Source organism: Silene latifolia, chromosome 2 (genome assembly GCF_048544455.1).
Source record: "Silene latifolia isolate original U9 population chromosome 2, ASM4854445v1, whole genome shotgun sequence".
Taxonomy (NCBI): Eukaryota; Viridiplantae; Streptophyta; class Magnoliopsida; order Caryophyllales; family Caryophyllaceae; genus Silene; species Silene latifolia.
Genome location: NC_133527.1, coordinates 179946777 through 179961012, shown reverse-complemented (window position 1 = coordinate 179961012; position 14236 = coordinate 179946777). Strand labels below are relative to the sequence as shown.

The following is a 14236-nucleotide window of genomic DNA, read 5'->3' as shown; positions in this document are numbered from 1 at the left end:
CAGTCTTGACAACGAACTTCGATCCCAAGAGATAGTGCCTCTATCCCCGCAAGCAATGAACAATAGCTAGGAGTTCCTTCTCTTGTACCGCATAACGAGTCTCGGCTCCATTAAACTTTCTGCTCTCGAAAGCCACTGGGTGACCCTCTTGAGTAGCACCCCCCCCGAGGGCGTAATCAGATGCATCCGTCTCAACTTCAAAAGGCTTCGTGTTATCCGACAACGCCAAGACCGGCTCCTGTACCACCGCTTCTTTGAGCTTCTCAAAGGCCCTCTTCTTGTCGATAGACCACTCCCACTTATTATCCTTCTTCAGCAAGTCGGTGAGCGGGGCAATAATTTTCGAGTACGCTCGGATGAATCTTCGATAGTAGTTTGCGAGCCCCAAGAAAAAGCAGAGCTCAGACACACTCCTTGGGGTTCCCCAGTCCTTGATAGCGGCAATCTTCTTCGAATCCATCTTCAGTTTGCCTTTGCCCACTATGTGACCAAGGAAATTCACTTCGGGTTGGGCAAATTCACATTTTTTCTCTTTTCATGAATAGGTGGTTCTCTCATAGCTTCGCGAACACCAACTCCAAGTGTTTTACGTGTTCAGCCAATGAGCGACTATATACAACAATATCGTCCAGATATACCACCACGAATTTGTCTAGGTACTCGTGGAAAACATGGTTCATCAACTTACAAAACGTTGCAGGTGCGTTCGTTAAGCCAAAGGGCATGACCAACCATTCGAAAAACCCATACCTCGTCACACAAGCAGTCTTCAGCTCATCTCCTTCGGCAATTCGAACTTGATGATAACCAAATCTCAGGTCGAGCTTGGTGAAGTATACAGCGCCTTGTAATTGATCGAACAAATCCGCTACCAATAGGATGGGGTAGCGGTTCCTCACTGTCAGCTTGTTCAGAGCCCGGTAGTTGATACACAATCTCTGACTACCGTTCTGTTTCTTCTGGAAGAGCACAGGGGCTCCATAGGGAGCTTTGGAAGGTCGTATCGACCCCGAGCGAATCAAATCATCTAACTGTCTTCGTAGTTCTGCTAGTTCGGGAGGCGCCATCTAATATGGCCCTCAAGAAGGAGTTCTTGTGCCCGGGAGTAATTCAATTTGATGGTCTACCGAACGTCGGGGTGGCAGACTCATAGATAACTGATCAGCCATCAAGTCCTTATTGTCTTTTAGCACCTTCTCTACTTGTGGTTCCACGCATTCAGCAAGGGTGTCTTCTTTCATGGACATGGTACACAAGTATGTAGGCTCTCCCTTTTGAAGTCCCCTCTTCAACTGCATTGCCGAGAGGAGTGGCCCCTTTTGCTTTCGGTCAGCTTCAACAACTTTCACAAGACATGGTTTTGATCCCACCATTATTAAAGACCCATTGTAGGGCGCCAGAAAGGTCGGGGTTCGCTTCAGAAAATTAATGCCGAGGACGATCTTGAAGTCATCCATCGGGACGCTGGTGAAGTCGAGCTTCCTCATCCATTCGCCCACCTTGATCACCACTTCTCTAGCCACACCCTGAATTGGCAAGGCCTTGGAATTGACAGCTTTCATGCTTCCTCCTACTCGGTTCAACTTCATTCCGAGTCTCTTCGCTTCGTCGGGCGTGACGAAATTATGGGAGGCCCCTGTATCTATCATAGCTCGAGCAACCTTCCCATTGACGCTTATCTCCACGTACATCAGTTCCGTGGACTTGGTCTCGGAGCGCTCAGCGCCCTTGCCCATTGAGCACATCATGTGGACTGCTCCCATTCGAGCCATTTCTCCTTGCTCACTGGCCTCATCATCATCGCACCCCTCTGCATCCTGGTCTATCCCCTCGGGATTCTGTTCTACCGACATCTTGGATAAATTCTTCTTGAGGGTGTTGAACTCCCCCTGGTGAGGGCACTCGGACATTCGGTGCGGTCCTTTACAAAGGAAGCACGCGAACGGCTTCCTAGCAATCGACGCTTCAGAATTACTACCCTTAGAAGAGGTTAGAGTAGAATTCGCCGGACCCCATCTCCTATTATCACCTCCGGGACGGAGCTGACTATTATCCGTAGAGGGAGGTCTTGCTTGTGAAGTCGTCCCTCCAAACCTTTGGTTGCTTCCGCCCGTTGCAGCGAATCCCTTCTTCTGGGAGGGTTCGCGCTCCGTGTAATAGTCACCTAGCTTTTCAGCCGCTATCATCGCAGCCGAAAGGGGCTCTGGTCGCTGTCGCATGATTTCTCGCTGAGCCCACTCCTTCAAACCATCAATAAACTGAAACACCCGATCCTTCTCGGTCATGTCCGCTATCTCCAACATACAAGTCGAATACGCTTTCACATAATCACGAATCGAGCCTGTATGTTTCAAGTTCTTTAATTTCCTTCGAGCTAGGAAATCGGTGTTCTCCGGGTAGAATTGCTCCTTGAAGAGTCGCTTGAAATCGTCCCATGACTCTAGCTTAATGGTCCCTGACTCGATCTCGGCATGTTTCGAGCGCCACTATTGTTTAGCGTCCTCCGTTAGGTACATACTCGCGGTGCTGACCTTTAGACCTTCGTCGAGCGCGCTCACTCGGAAGTATTGTTCCATGTCGAAGATGAAGTTATCGACTTCTTTCGAATCTCGCCCCACTATACTTGAGGGGTGTAGGCGGCTTCACCTTAGGAGTTCCACCAAAACTCCCGTCCGCGGCCATTTTCATCAAGGTATTGCACATGTTCTCGAGTTGCTCGACTTTTTCATAGAGATAACCCATATCCGAGTTATACACTTTCAGAATCGCCTCTTCGACGGCCACAAAGCGGCTCTTGTGCCTCTTTATGGACTCGTCTACGGCCTCGAAGCGGGCATCATGCCCCTTTACCGTCTCATCAACTACTTGGTGAGTACTCTCCAAACTCACAATAAGAGCCTTCAAGGATTGAATTTTCTCGTCCATCAATCTCTCTAAAGCCGCCACTCTGGCCTTAGTGTCACTTTTGTTCCCACTCGGATATACCGCCTTTGATGCCATCGTATACAACAGCCCGTCAAGAAGACCGGGCTCTGATACCAAATGTCACGGTCCGAAACTTTGAGTCGGGGCGTGACGCGCACCCTTGTCTAAACACTCGACAAGAATGCAAGCGAGAGCGTCAAACACTAGTGCATTCGTAATCGGTCTCGGGTTGTGGGTGTCGGAATCCTAGTCTCGATCGACACACATGGGCTGTTAGTGAAGTGAAGGCAAGAGTCGTTCACAAGAAAGTAACAACAAGCAATAAAAAGGCAACTTGGTAGGAAGTAGATTTTTGATTAACTAGTACTCCCTAAAGAGGGAAATTTGATATTTACATCTTGGTAGCATAAGACATTGAAATTACAAAACTAGTGTAGAATAGCGATATACCTATTTATGGAAAGAAAAGTTTAACTAAGACTATCCTAAACTAGAAAGCATTTACTAAAAATATACAAGAGGAAATGATTCTACATATAGCATAAATAAACCTAAGGGTTCGAAGTGTACGAATCGTCACACATATGTAAGAGGAAGGATCTTCACCCGCGCGTGTATATACAAATATAATGATATACTTGGTACAATACCAAAATTCCGTAAAGGTACATTATACAATTTATCCCTTGCTTTTATATGCTGGCAAGAGTACATAGACACACATAGTTAAAGACTAAAGAACTATGACGATGCAATGAACATAATCTGTAAATAACTCAATTCCTCCGTATCATTGCTATGAATCGGATAGTCTTCTAATTTTGCCAATAAATCTTCGACAAATTGGACAACATCGACTCTCCTCATAATATATCCTGAAAAAAAAAAACCCCATACAATATGATAAATAAGCCATCTAAATGTATTTAAAGTTACCCAGCAATGCTAAACTCAAGATTACACCAAGCCCTAATAAGAAACGCAAATTCTCACTTTAGACGGAGTAGACGGATAGTGTCCCTCTCACAAAATGAGAGTGGATAAGAAATACCTGTGAGCACAAGGATGGCAAGTAGCAAAATGACCACAAGGCACAAAGTAACAGTTCCTTTGCTCAGTGTAACAAATGACACAAACTCTAGAATTGTACAATGCCGTAGCACAATACTTGTTTGTACTACTCGTGCTGCTGCTGCTGCTGCTGCTACTGCTACTGCTACTAGTGTTACTGGTGTCGCCGCAATTACCGGACTCAAGATCGTCTTGGTGACATGCTCCATAGTTGATTGTTGTTGTTAAAGTTGAAATCTTCTCGGCGTAATGATGCTGGTGCAACAAAGGAATTGTCTCACCTCTTTCTGATACTTGTTCCATATTCATTTCTCTCCAATCTCCAATACATTTTGCAACTAGAGCACTAAATATCACTAGTACAGCTGCAAAATTTTCAGAATAATGACACTGTGATGATCAGAATAATCGTAAATAATACTCGTATGAAGTACTCAGCATTAAGTTTGGAAATTCACCTAGAAGTGCAAAATATGCAATCAAATGCCCAAAAAAGGAGGAGACAAAGCAAATCGCATCGTGACAACCCATAGTCCTGGACTCCTCTTGTCAATTAATACGAAGTCAAGAAAACCTGACAAGAAGTAAATTTTTTGTTATTAACTACTTCCTCCATTCTCATATGATGTACCCATTTATTTATTAAAATACTCCACTCATATATTCAACAAATGAGTACATCATATAAAAATAGAGGAAGTACAACATTAAGATAATTTATTAATGATATTCTTGTAGTCTATACGACTGTACTAATCATAGTATCATGATATAGGATTAGAGTTATTGCCCTCTGTATAAGAAGTAACCGTATTTACTTATGTTGACTATTGCTACTTGCTAAGTGGCTTGTTAAAGCATGCATAATATCTTATGGATTCCGCAGTTAGCCTATAAATATACTTAAGATTTGACGTAAACAATAATCGGTTGACAAGCTAAAATTACCATAAGAATATGTGCTTAATGGGGTATTTGACTTCGGTTCGAAATATTAGACGTTAGCTTTAGTAGTTTAGTTTGTTCTAAATCACAATGAAACCCCCCAATCCGTAAATATGTGAATAACGGGTATATATGTAAGTTAGTGAATAAAAACTACTATATAGTTAATTAGTTTTCCCAATCTCTCCGTGGGATCGACCCTACTTATCCTTTACTATGTTTATATTTTTGAGGTTAAGATAAGTTTATAAATTATTATTTTGTATGCGCAAACGACACGTATCAAATTTTGGTGTAAGAGATGATACAAAATCATAAACATAAAAGAAAAAAAAAACGATTTTTCTAACGTGCCCAATAAGCACAGTATTGTCGTAACGATCCGAATCTAGGCTTATTTATTAAGAGTACTCCATACATATAACATATATATTAACATGGAATCTCAAAATTAAGACTAGTTGCCAAAGATGAGTTGGGGGGCTTTGAGGCAGACTGGCAAATCATAAAAACCGTCCAGTTGGAAACCAAAAGAATGGCGCTTTCTTGAACATACGTACCTTAATTAGCTTAGTTGGCCAATCGAACATAGTTCTTTAGTTTGATTAGGCCTTCCTATCCTCTTCTAATTATTGAGCAGCCCATCATTTGAAAGAGACCGCCGGTCACCGGAATCCTTGAAATAATAGTTAACACAGTCTACAATTTAGAAGAATTTAGACGAAAAGAGTAGTACTAATCAAAGCTAGAAAAATTATACTCGTAGATCATAAATATGTTCTCCGATATCAAGTTGTCAATAGTTGCTTCTTTATGTTTTCCCCAAAATTGTTAACATGATGGATGAATTAACGAATTAAGCTACACTTCTCATATTATGGCAACATGGAAAGTGACTAAGTTGAGTTCTATTATCTCCGGCTCAATTATTTGCTTGTGTTTGATTAAAATATTCCTTAAGAAAATAAACTGAGCGATTATATCAAATACTATATAGAGTACGGAGTAATAGTTAGTTACATTTTAGAGGCATTACGCATTTTCATGAAATCAAAACTCTTCACTTGATCTAAATTCAACTTTTACACATAATGTCACACTCCTAATCAATTGTTCTTGCACAAACTTACTTGGCTACTTGCAATTGCCTTTGATCTTTACAAAGGTTTGCACAAAACACTGTAAAACCCGTCAAAATTCGACACACATATATATATATATATATATAAAAAAGGATATTGGAAAGTAGCTAGAACGACATGAACAACCAAACCAATTAATTCATATGCATAGTGAATATCGTACCTTTGTAATGAAGACTGATCAAAATCCGCCCAATAATTTCACGACGATGAAACAAAGTAATTAACTTATTAAGCTTTTTTTAAGGTATAACTAAATATGGGATACTATTATATTAATAGAAGAAGAATGTGAGGAAATTGTAGACTGGTAGATGATGTATATGGTGAATAATTGTACTTGGTTGTTGTAACGAGCTTTCAAAGAATTAATGGCGGGTAAGACGGTTAAATGAATGAGGAATTTCGTTTATGTTTTGTATTCTCTTTTGAATGGTTGTTACTTGAGTTGCGTATTATTCATGTGTTTGCCCGGTCCTACTTCTTATCCACCCTCTTGTTTCATAAATTCTCGCTTTAAACGGGTATATCTGTCTTGAGCTTAAGACGTGTCAAATAGTTGAAATAAAATAAAAGCAGAATGTATGAAAAAAAAAACATATTTGTCGTATTTTAATGTTAAGACGGATATATCCATGTTAAGAAAGACACATTTTTGTACTTGTGAGATGAAATTTGACCCATTTTAATGTCAAGATGAATATAACCGTGTTAAGAAAAACACGTTTTTTTTTGGTTGTTGTTTAGCTTCGTCCGGTCAGCCCCACTTTTTTAATGTGATATTAATTGCTCATAAGTCGTAATCTAATACTAATAGTCTGTAATAAATAAAAACATTCGATCCGACCACCGAAATTAAGTAAAGGACGGAAATGTAATACGTTAATGTCAACTACTCAACTTGTTTAGTGACCTAGATGTTATTATGATAATATAAATTATCAAAATTTATTCGGATTTTGAATTTGATAATAATAAAGAGGATTGGTTTTTCTCAAATAAATTACACAATGAGATATCTCGAAATAAAAAACCGAGTACTTACGATATTAATCATGTACAAATCATTGTAGGATAAGATAAGATTGTCGTTATGAAATTTTATATATGAGATTTGTTCGTTCAAGTTTTTTGTGTTTGTTTTGCTACTAAACATGTACTCTATTTAGGGTCGATTTCTTTTGTCTTGATCTTTTGTTTACTTTTTATGTTTTTTATAAGAAATATTTTATTCAAAGTTAAACAAATAATTATGAGTTATGATGGAGGGAGTACAATATTACAATTAATAGATGAGTAAATAAAAGGCCTCATGTTTGAGTTGGAAATATTTGTAATGTTGGTTCTTGTTTGCTTGAAGATTAGAGAGTTTTGTTCAATTATTGTTTAAGCGGGTCTTTTTCGTCTGAAATAAGACGGATTAAAATATGATCATTTTAGGGTAAAATGTTAATATTTGCTGATAAAAATTTTAAGATCAATTTTATGTTAAAAAGTAACAACTTTAATTATAACATTTTATTATTAAATGATCACTTAGTATTTAAAGATATTGACATTTTCTCGTTTTATGTTGAGATCGTTTTAAGGGAATCCTAAAATACTTACGGGTACTTTAATCTACATCTTAAAAACGCATACGACTTCTTTAAGTATCTTTTGACTTTTATTGTGTTCTAAAGTCTATTATCAACTTTATTGACTACTTCAAATCGTGCCTAATCTAAAGCCTGGTTTTAGTAAGAGACTACGTGGGTGCATTATAATGCATTCGTAACAGTGACGGAGTCACGATTTCTTGTTAGGACGGGCGAAAAATCTTAGTAGAGGCAAACTGATAATGCTATTGCTGTAAAGTAAACCTAATAATAAAAATCGAAAATTTTACTAAGAAATTTGAAACTTACAATATCAAGAGAAAGCGAGCGCACTTACTAACCCCCTCCTAAATTCACCAGTGCTTGTAATATTGCTTCTCATGGAAAATGAGGATTAGAAGATTATATTACACCTGTTTCAATCCAAACACCACTAATTTAATACAGTACCAATCTCTACAATTAATGTTTGACAAAAGTATTATATTTTCTGTTTTGATTTGTTCAAATAGAATCATGCATTAAATTTTATATTTTGCTTTATAAATGTACTTCCTCAGTCCTTTATCCCGATCAATTGTTATCTGGCTAAATATTTTTTACGAAGATTTTAAATAAAGAATAACACATTGTTGAGTAAAACGGAGGAAGTAATAATCAACCAAAAACATAACTATGTAACTTTAGGCTGCCTTAATTATGAAATGTTTTTCTATTTAATTCAAAAAAACAAAAATATGATTAATAAAACATAAAATTCCTCTTTCGTAATCATATCCAACTTAAAATTTCAACAATGAAAATACAAAATTATTATTCATCTTTCCTTCCAAGTTGCAGCGAGCTACATTGTTCATGATATCTAACTATTTCAATTAATAACTAATCATAAACGGGTGGCTCCGACCCGACTACGTTCGGGGCTCCAATGTGGCATTGCAGGGCTAAAATGGACCGAAACGGCTCTAGAATCAAGTAACTCAACAATGGGCATAACACTCACACATCTAGGCACCTTATACTGATTAATAGAAGCTCCTCTAGAAATTGCATAGTCCATTAACTCCTCAAATGTTCCATTTTTCACAACCCGGATCTCAAGCGGCCCAATGGACCGGTCCGCCACCCGACACTGACGGTAAACAGAGTTCAAGGTCTCTTCCATTGCTAGACAACATTGGCCCAATACATCTCGGCCTGGCCCAATTGATCCCTTGGTTAATAACTCCAAGTAGATGACATAGTGGCCCGGGATGCTCTTTGTATCCGCATAGCTGGTGTACTCGACTATACTAGTGTCGTACGGTTGCAGCAATTTCGATGCATTCTCGATTGCATTTTGTAACTCGGACTCGTCTGTTTTGTCCGAGTCAATACTTAGTAACACGTTCTTCCTTCTCACAAACTTAAATTGTGGAGCCGAGTTGTAAAATCCCGTCACTAGAAGCACATCTCCAACACAATACCTAAAATAGAAAACAATTACGTTTATAATTATAAACTTGTAATCATTAATTAAAACTCGAAATAAATATTTTTTTGCGAAATTTTGAAATTACCTGTATAGGCCGGAATAGGTGGTGACAACTAGCTCATATTCCTTGCCAACCTCAACATCAGCTAATTTAACAAGTAGTGGGTTCGAGCCACGAACCACACTAGACGAGTCACGGTCAAGCGGGATGAATTCAAAGTAGCCCATATTAGGCAACATGGTGTACGTGACTTCAGACGGGTCACACAACGGTTTCAAATTGACACCGAAAAAGCATTCAGACGAAGCATACATAGTACACGCCTTAGGTAATCCACCACTATAGTAATCCAATGTAGGTATATATTGTGCCATAGCACCGGTCACAATAACTTCAAGATATTTTGCGTTGGGCCAAATCTTTGTAATAATCCCCTCCCAATTCTCACCCTTGCACGCGTCGTTAATAAACGCGGCTAGCTCAGGATCGGGCCTCATGGTTTTAGCCATACAGGCCCGTAATCCCGAGTCATTGATTTTCGGGCTCAGAGTCCCGGTGGCAATGTCTTGGCATAGGTCGGAGTAGTGGAGTTGGAGGAAGCGGATGGCCCGGAGTAGGCCCGAGGCAAAGACGGCCCCTACTCGGAGAACCGAGAGGCGGTCGTAGAGCCCGCATAGCATTTGAGTGTACATTGATTGGAAGGAGTCTAGACAAAGGATGGACTCAAGTGGGCTTGTAAGAACGTTACACGGGTCGTATGGACGGTTTTGGAAATGGTGGCTTTTGTAGTAGCTTGTTAATACTGGACGGGCTACTAGGCCTCCTGGTGTTTTTGTTTCGGACTTGATGAATAAAAAGTTGAGAGCTTTTCCTTTGTCCAGGCCCGGCACGTACCTATATTTAAAAAAAATCGATCAAATCAAAATTAATGACCCGTCTTGTAATAGAACAGTTAATTAGATTGTTTAATTAATTAACTAACCGATTTTAGTCCGTCGATTTAATACTTTTAAGTTTTCTTTTTAAGGTAGTCATTATGTTTTACATCATTGCAAAAACAAGTTACGTTAATGATTTGATAATACTCGTTCATTTCATGATAAAAGTAGTAAAAAGTCTAAAGAGATCACATCTTATCATAATCACATATTTTCAATTTTTCATAAAAAGGAAAAGTTAAAAAGATAAAAAATAAAAAGGTAAAATTACTTTAAGCTTAAAAAAAAATTCCTTTTTGGTCGGTATTTGTGAATTGTCATGCACTGTAAACTCGTGGTAAAAAAGAAGAAGAAAGTGGTAAACCAAAGTAAAAAGATTCTCACAAGTTCATGATAGGCATAAGAAGGCTGTAAAGCAGCTGTCTTCTATCCATTTCTTCAGCAGTTGTTGGCATCAGCTTTCTTTCTCCGGCCGATGTTCCCGAGCTGCATTCGTCACCACATTTTTTTATTATACATGTTATAATATGGAGTTACGTATACGAAAGAGCATCGAAGTATTAGACCATTTTCGGCATTAATATTTAATGCGGAGTACGTCGTCTAACAATTCAATTGAGTTTTTTAGGTGTTGTTTATGACGTTCATGCTATTCTTTCTAAAAAAGGAAGTTCATGTTATCTATGCATTTTTCGGTGGTGTAAACTCATTTTCCAAATCGGAACGATTAAGAAGAATGAAAATATTGAATTAAGTCAAAGATGAGATGGAAAATAACCTAGTAAGAAATTCAGCAATAGGTTGATGACAAAGAATAGGAGAAAAATCTCCATTAGCAATACGCTGGATATCGGGTTGGATATCCTCGTACGTAACCACCGGAACCTTACTAGCAAACGTCTCATAGTCGATACAACTTTTCAACCCGAAACGTTTCAAGTACTCCGTCTCAGCATTTCGGGTCAAAATCTCATACAACACCTTCTTTTGCACCTCGTCGCAGTTACTCGTAATCTCCTCGATAAACCTTAAGGCTTTCTCATCTTTTTCTCTCCTTATTGCATTACTCTTAGATCCCATTTTCATATATTTTAGTTAATTTTATAAATTTTTATAAATTTTATAAAGGAATAAATTTTGGAAATATTGAAATGTTTTGATAGTGTTTATGTGAGTTGTGGAAGCAAGGAAGGGAGTATGGAGGGTTTATATAGGGGGAGAGTTAAAGAAGGGGGACAAAAATTTCCTCGTCATTGTGCACGTCAAATAATACCAGGTGGCAATTGAATGGGATAGACGACGAAGTTACTTGTGAAATGTTGAGAATAACCGTACCATAATTGGGTGCCAAATTGTACGAGTAATGACATATGATGTGTGACCATAATTTTTATTGTTCTATTTTCGTGTTTAAATATAGATGTAGAAAATAAATACTTAAGATAATTTGGTCAAGATAAACATTACCTATATTATGTAAGTACGTTATCATCATTATCTTCTCAATGTCTTGTATATTTAGAGTAGTAATGAGAGTAGGGATGGTAATGGATCGAGTTGGATTGGGTTTTGCAAGATCGATTATGAGTATTAACGTTATTGATAAAATTCCTTTAATATTAACATGTCAAATTGTATAAAGATTATGAATGAAGTGGAGTATCGTCTTCCAAATTCGATTGTAATAATATAACGCAGAAAATCTCGATCGGGATTATTGTTTTACAAAATGGCAGTTGTCGTATGGTGTGCTCGTATAGTCGAATGTGCGTCTAAGTTATAGCATGTATGTAATTTGAACTAGAGTATTACCATTGTTCCAATCATATAATTAAGTTTATTGTATTAGAAAAAAACATTGAGTTAGAAAAAGGGTGATGTAAAATTCTCGAACTTAGTTACATATTCTTGCATGCATTATAAAAAATAATATGCGATATACAAAATAATACAGTATGCATTATACAAATTAATACTTCGTAATTACATAACAAAAAAGCTTCAAAACTGAAATAATATAATCACATACTCTGTAATTGTTATAATAAAATGACCAATCATACACAAACTTTTTTTTATAAAGGAAATGCTTTACAAGAGTAAAATTCAAAATCAAACATATATGAAGACAAGTTTTTCTTGTTAAAGGATTATTAGTTTAAAACACAATCTCTAATCTATTCCCATTTTAGTCAATTAGAACTATCAATACTTATCTTCAAAATAACTTTTTTCTAAAAGAAGTTTCATTACACAACGATGAGTGAAACAAATTATTGTTAAACCTTAAATTAACACATTACTTGAACAACATAACCAACTAATATCCACAAATGCTAATTTCTATTTTGTCATAAATTACATATTTCAAATAAATTGCTAGCTTAATTTTTTCACGGAATTAAACTTAATTTAATCACATCAAAAACAAGATAAACATGCTTTTAAAAATAGCCTACTTAACTGTCCAAAAAAAAAAACAATAGCCTACTTGGAAAATTCAGAAATAACTATTGACTTTATGTAACATGATTGAGTGTCGTACTAATGTTTTTTTCTTTTATATTTTAAGACAAAATAAAGGATATTTGTGTTACAAAATTGGTAGACAAGGAAGGGTAAAAAAAGGGAACATATGGGCCCACATGGTGAAACAGTAGGGAACATGTGGGCCATATGATTCAGAAGACTTATGTTGTCGAGTCTTGACAAGTTGGGCCGGACCACGGAGCTTTCAAAGGATAAGACCAAGAGCGGGTCCAAGAGGCTGCCGGTCTCTGAAAACGACGTCGTACCGGTGCAAGCGGCATACAAGAAGACATAAGTTGGAATACGGACTACTTTGCATGTTGTTGATATGGCAAAAGAAGTCTGTATTTTGCATGAGTATTGCATTATATTGTCCGACTTTAGGAGTTTGGACGGAAAAAAAAATGAAGATTTTGTAAAGTTTTTATCATAAAGAAATGGATGGATAATTAGTTTGGAAATTGTAATTAGGGGTACATTTGAGTGTCTTTTGTAAGTGATTAGAAAGGTTAAACTTTAAGAACACTGGATTAGCTAGCCTTTGATGATATTGAATTCTAGTATTATCTGATAATGCTATATTATTACCCTCTGAGTTAAGCAATATGGAACAAAGTAAATGAGCTATGTTTCATTTTAGGGGTACTCATGATTAACCATAACTTAAAAAAATTGGGCTGAAATTAAAAAGCGAAACAGTTCATTTTTTAAGGATAGGTGAACAAACCGAAAAAGTCCGGTTCGATTATACAAGAACTGACTTGATTCCGATTCGCTTTCCAGAAACCACGGTTCACCGAACTGAACTGGACTGAAGATCGAGTCTTAGATTCAGTCTGTACCTCTTTAACTCCAAGAACTATTAATTTGTTGCCAAGATTGGGTTCGTAAGTCTCATGGTCCTCTTATAATAGATGAACGTTTAACCGACTTGCAAACTACTAAGAAAGTAAGTTTTACATATTTTTATATTCTTTATTTTTAATACACTTATGATATACTCCCTCCTAGTCTGAGTGTTGATTCATTTTCTTTTGGGCACCAAAATTAAGGAAATAAATTTGGACCACACAAAATACCCTACCCTACATGGAATTGAATTTGGACCACACAAAACTTACCAAAAAAGGAAAGGAGAATCAATACCCGACTAGCATGGAAATGGAAAGAAGAACCAACACTTAGACTAGGAGGGAATATATTTTTTTGATAAATTTATTGTTTTTTTGTTTTAACTATGGGCTCCGAAGAAATGACGGTTAACAAATCCCAAATCATTATGATGAGTCTTTAGTAGTATCGATTGATGATGAAAATGAGAGATTTGGATTGACAGGTGAAAATACGTTTTTATATATATAAACATTGTTATTTGGATGTCGGACATTTTATTATTTGGAATTTGGACGTTTTGTTATTCGATTTTGTGATATTATGTTATAAATGAAGAAGATTGAGCTTATATGTTGATTCTTGAGGACTACTTAATGATAAGTAGGATTTTTTTGGTATGTTGAAGATAACTACTGATCTTTTGATTTATCTTGGTTTTACCATAGAAGAAGAGAATGGTTGAGGCTATTGTTTGTTCATGCTCAACTGTTGGATGGTTG

At 37.1% G+C, this 14236-nt stretch overlaps 2 protein-coding genes across 3 annotated transcripts; both read right to left on the bottom strand.

Annotated features, from left to right (window-relative positions):
• Positions 1-3512: 3512 nt before the first annotated feature.
• On the bottom strand, positions 3513-6445 carry LOC141643519 (uncharacterized). 2 transcript variants are annotated; one of them, XM_074452708.1, is made up of 5 exons: positions 6247-6445; positions 5502-5617; positions 4455-4570; positions 3977-4361; positions 3513-3800 (listed from the first exon to the last, which is right to left on the bottom strand). In XM_074452708.1, the coding sequence occupies exons 3-5, from the start codon at positions 4525-4527 to the stop codon at positions 3722-3724; spliced, it is 537 nt and encodes a 178-aa protein (XP_074308809.1). In that variant the 5' UTR covers positions 4528-4570; positions 5502-5617; positions 6247-6445; the 3' UTR covers positions 3513-3721. The 2 variants fall into 2 exon arrangements, with proteins under 2 accessions (XP_074308809.1, XP_074308810.1); XM_074452709.1 differs by having other exon boundaries at positions 5502-5640; positions 6247-6376.
• Positions 6446-8469: 2024 nt separating this feature from the next.
• LOC141643518 (putative indole-3-acetic acid-amido synthetase GH3.1) lies at positions 8470-11277 on the bottom strand. Its single transcript, XM_074452707.1, has 4 exons — positions 10873-11277; positions 10479-10580; positions 9241-10050; positions 8470-9147 (listed from the first exon to the last, which is right to left on the bottom strand). Exons 1-4 carry the CDS (start codon positions 11178-11180, stop codon positions 8568-8570), a joined length of 1800 nt encoding a protein of 599 aa, XP_074308808.1. The 5' UTR covers positions 11181-11277; the 3' UTR covers positions 8470-8567.
• Between the last annotated feature and the right edge of the window lie 2959 nt (positions 11278-14236).

Excerpts from the sequence above, each read along its gene's own strand:
- LOC141643519 (XM_074452708.1), bottom strand. The coding sequence starts at position 4,527 with ATGGGTTGTCACGATGCGATTTGCTTTGTCTCCTCCTTTTTTGGGCAT. Across the intron at positions 4,362-4,454 it reads TGCATATTTTGCACTTCTAG|CTGTACTAGTGATATTTAGT; the intron begins GTGAATTTCCAA and ends AAAATTTTGCAG. Across the intron at positions 3,801-3,976 it reads TGCCATCCTTGTGCTCACAG|GATATATTATGAGGAGAGTC; the intron begins GTATTTCTTATC and ends TTTTTTTTTCAG.
- LOC141643518 (XM_074452707.1), bottom strand. The coding sequence starts at position 11,180 with ATGAAAATGGGATCTAAGAGTAATGCAATAAGGAGAGAAAAAGATGAG. Across the intron at positions 10,581-10,872 it reads ATTGCTGAATTTCTTACTAG|CTCGGGAACATCGGCCGGAG; the intron begins GTTATTTTCCAT and ends TGACGAATGCAG. Across the intron at positions 9,148-9,240 it reads ACCTATTCCGGCCTATACAG|GTATTGTGTTGGAGATGTGC; the intron begins GTAATTTCAAAA and ends TTTCTATTTTAG.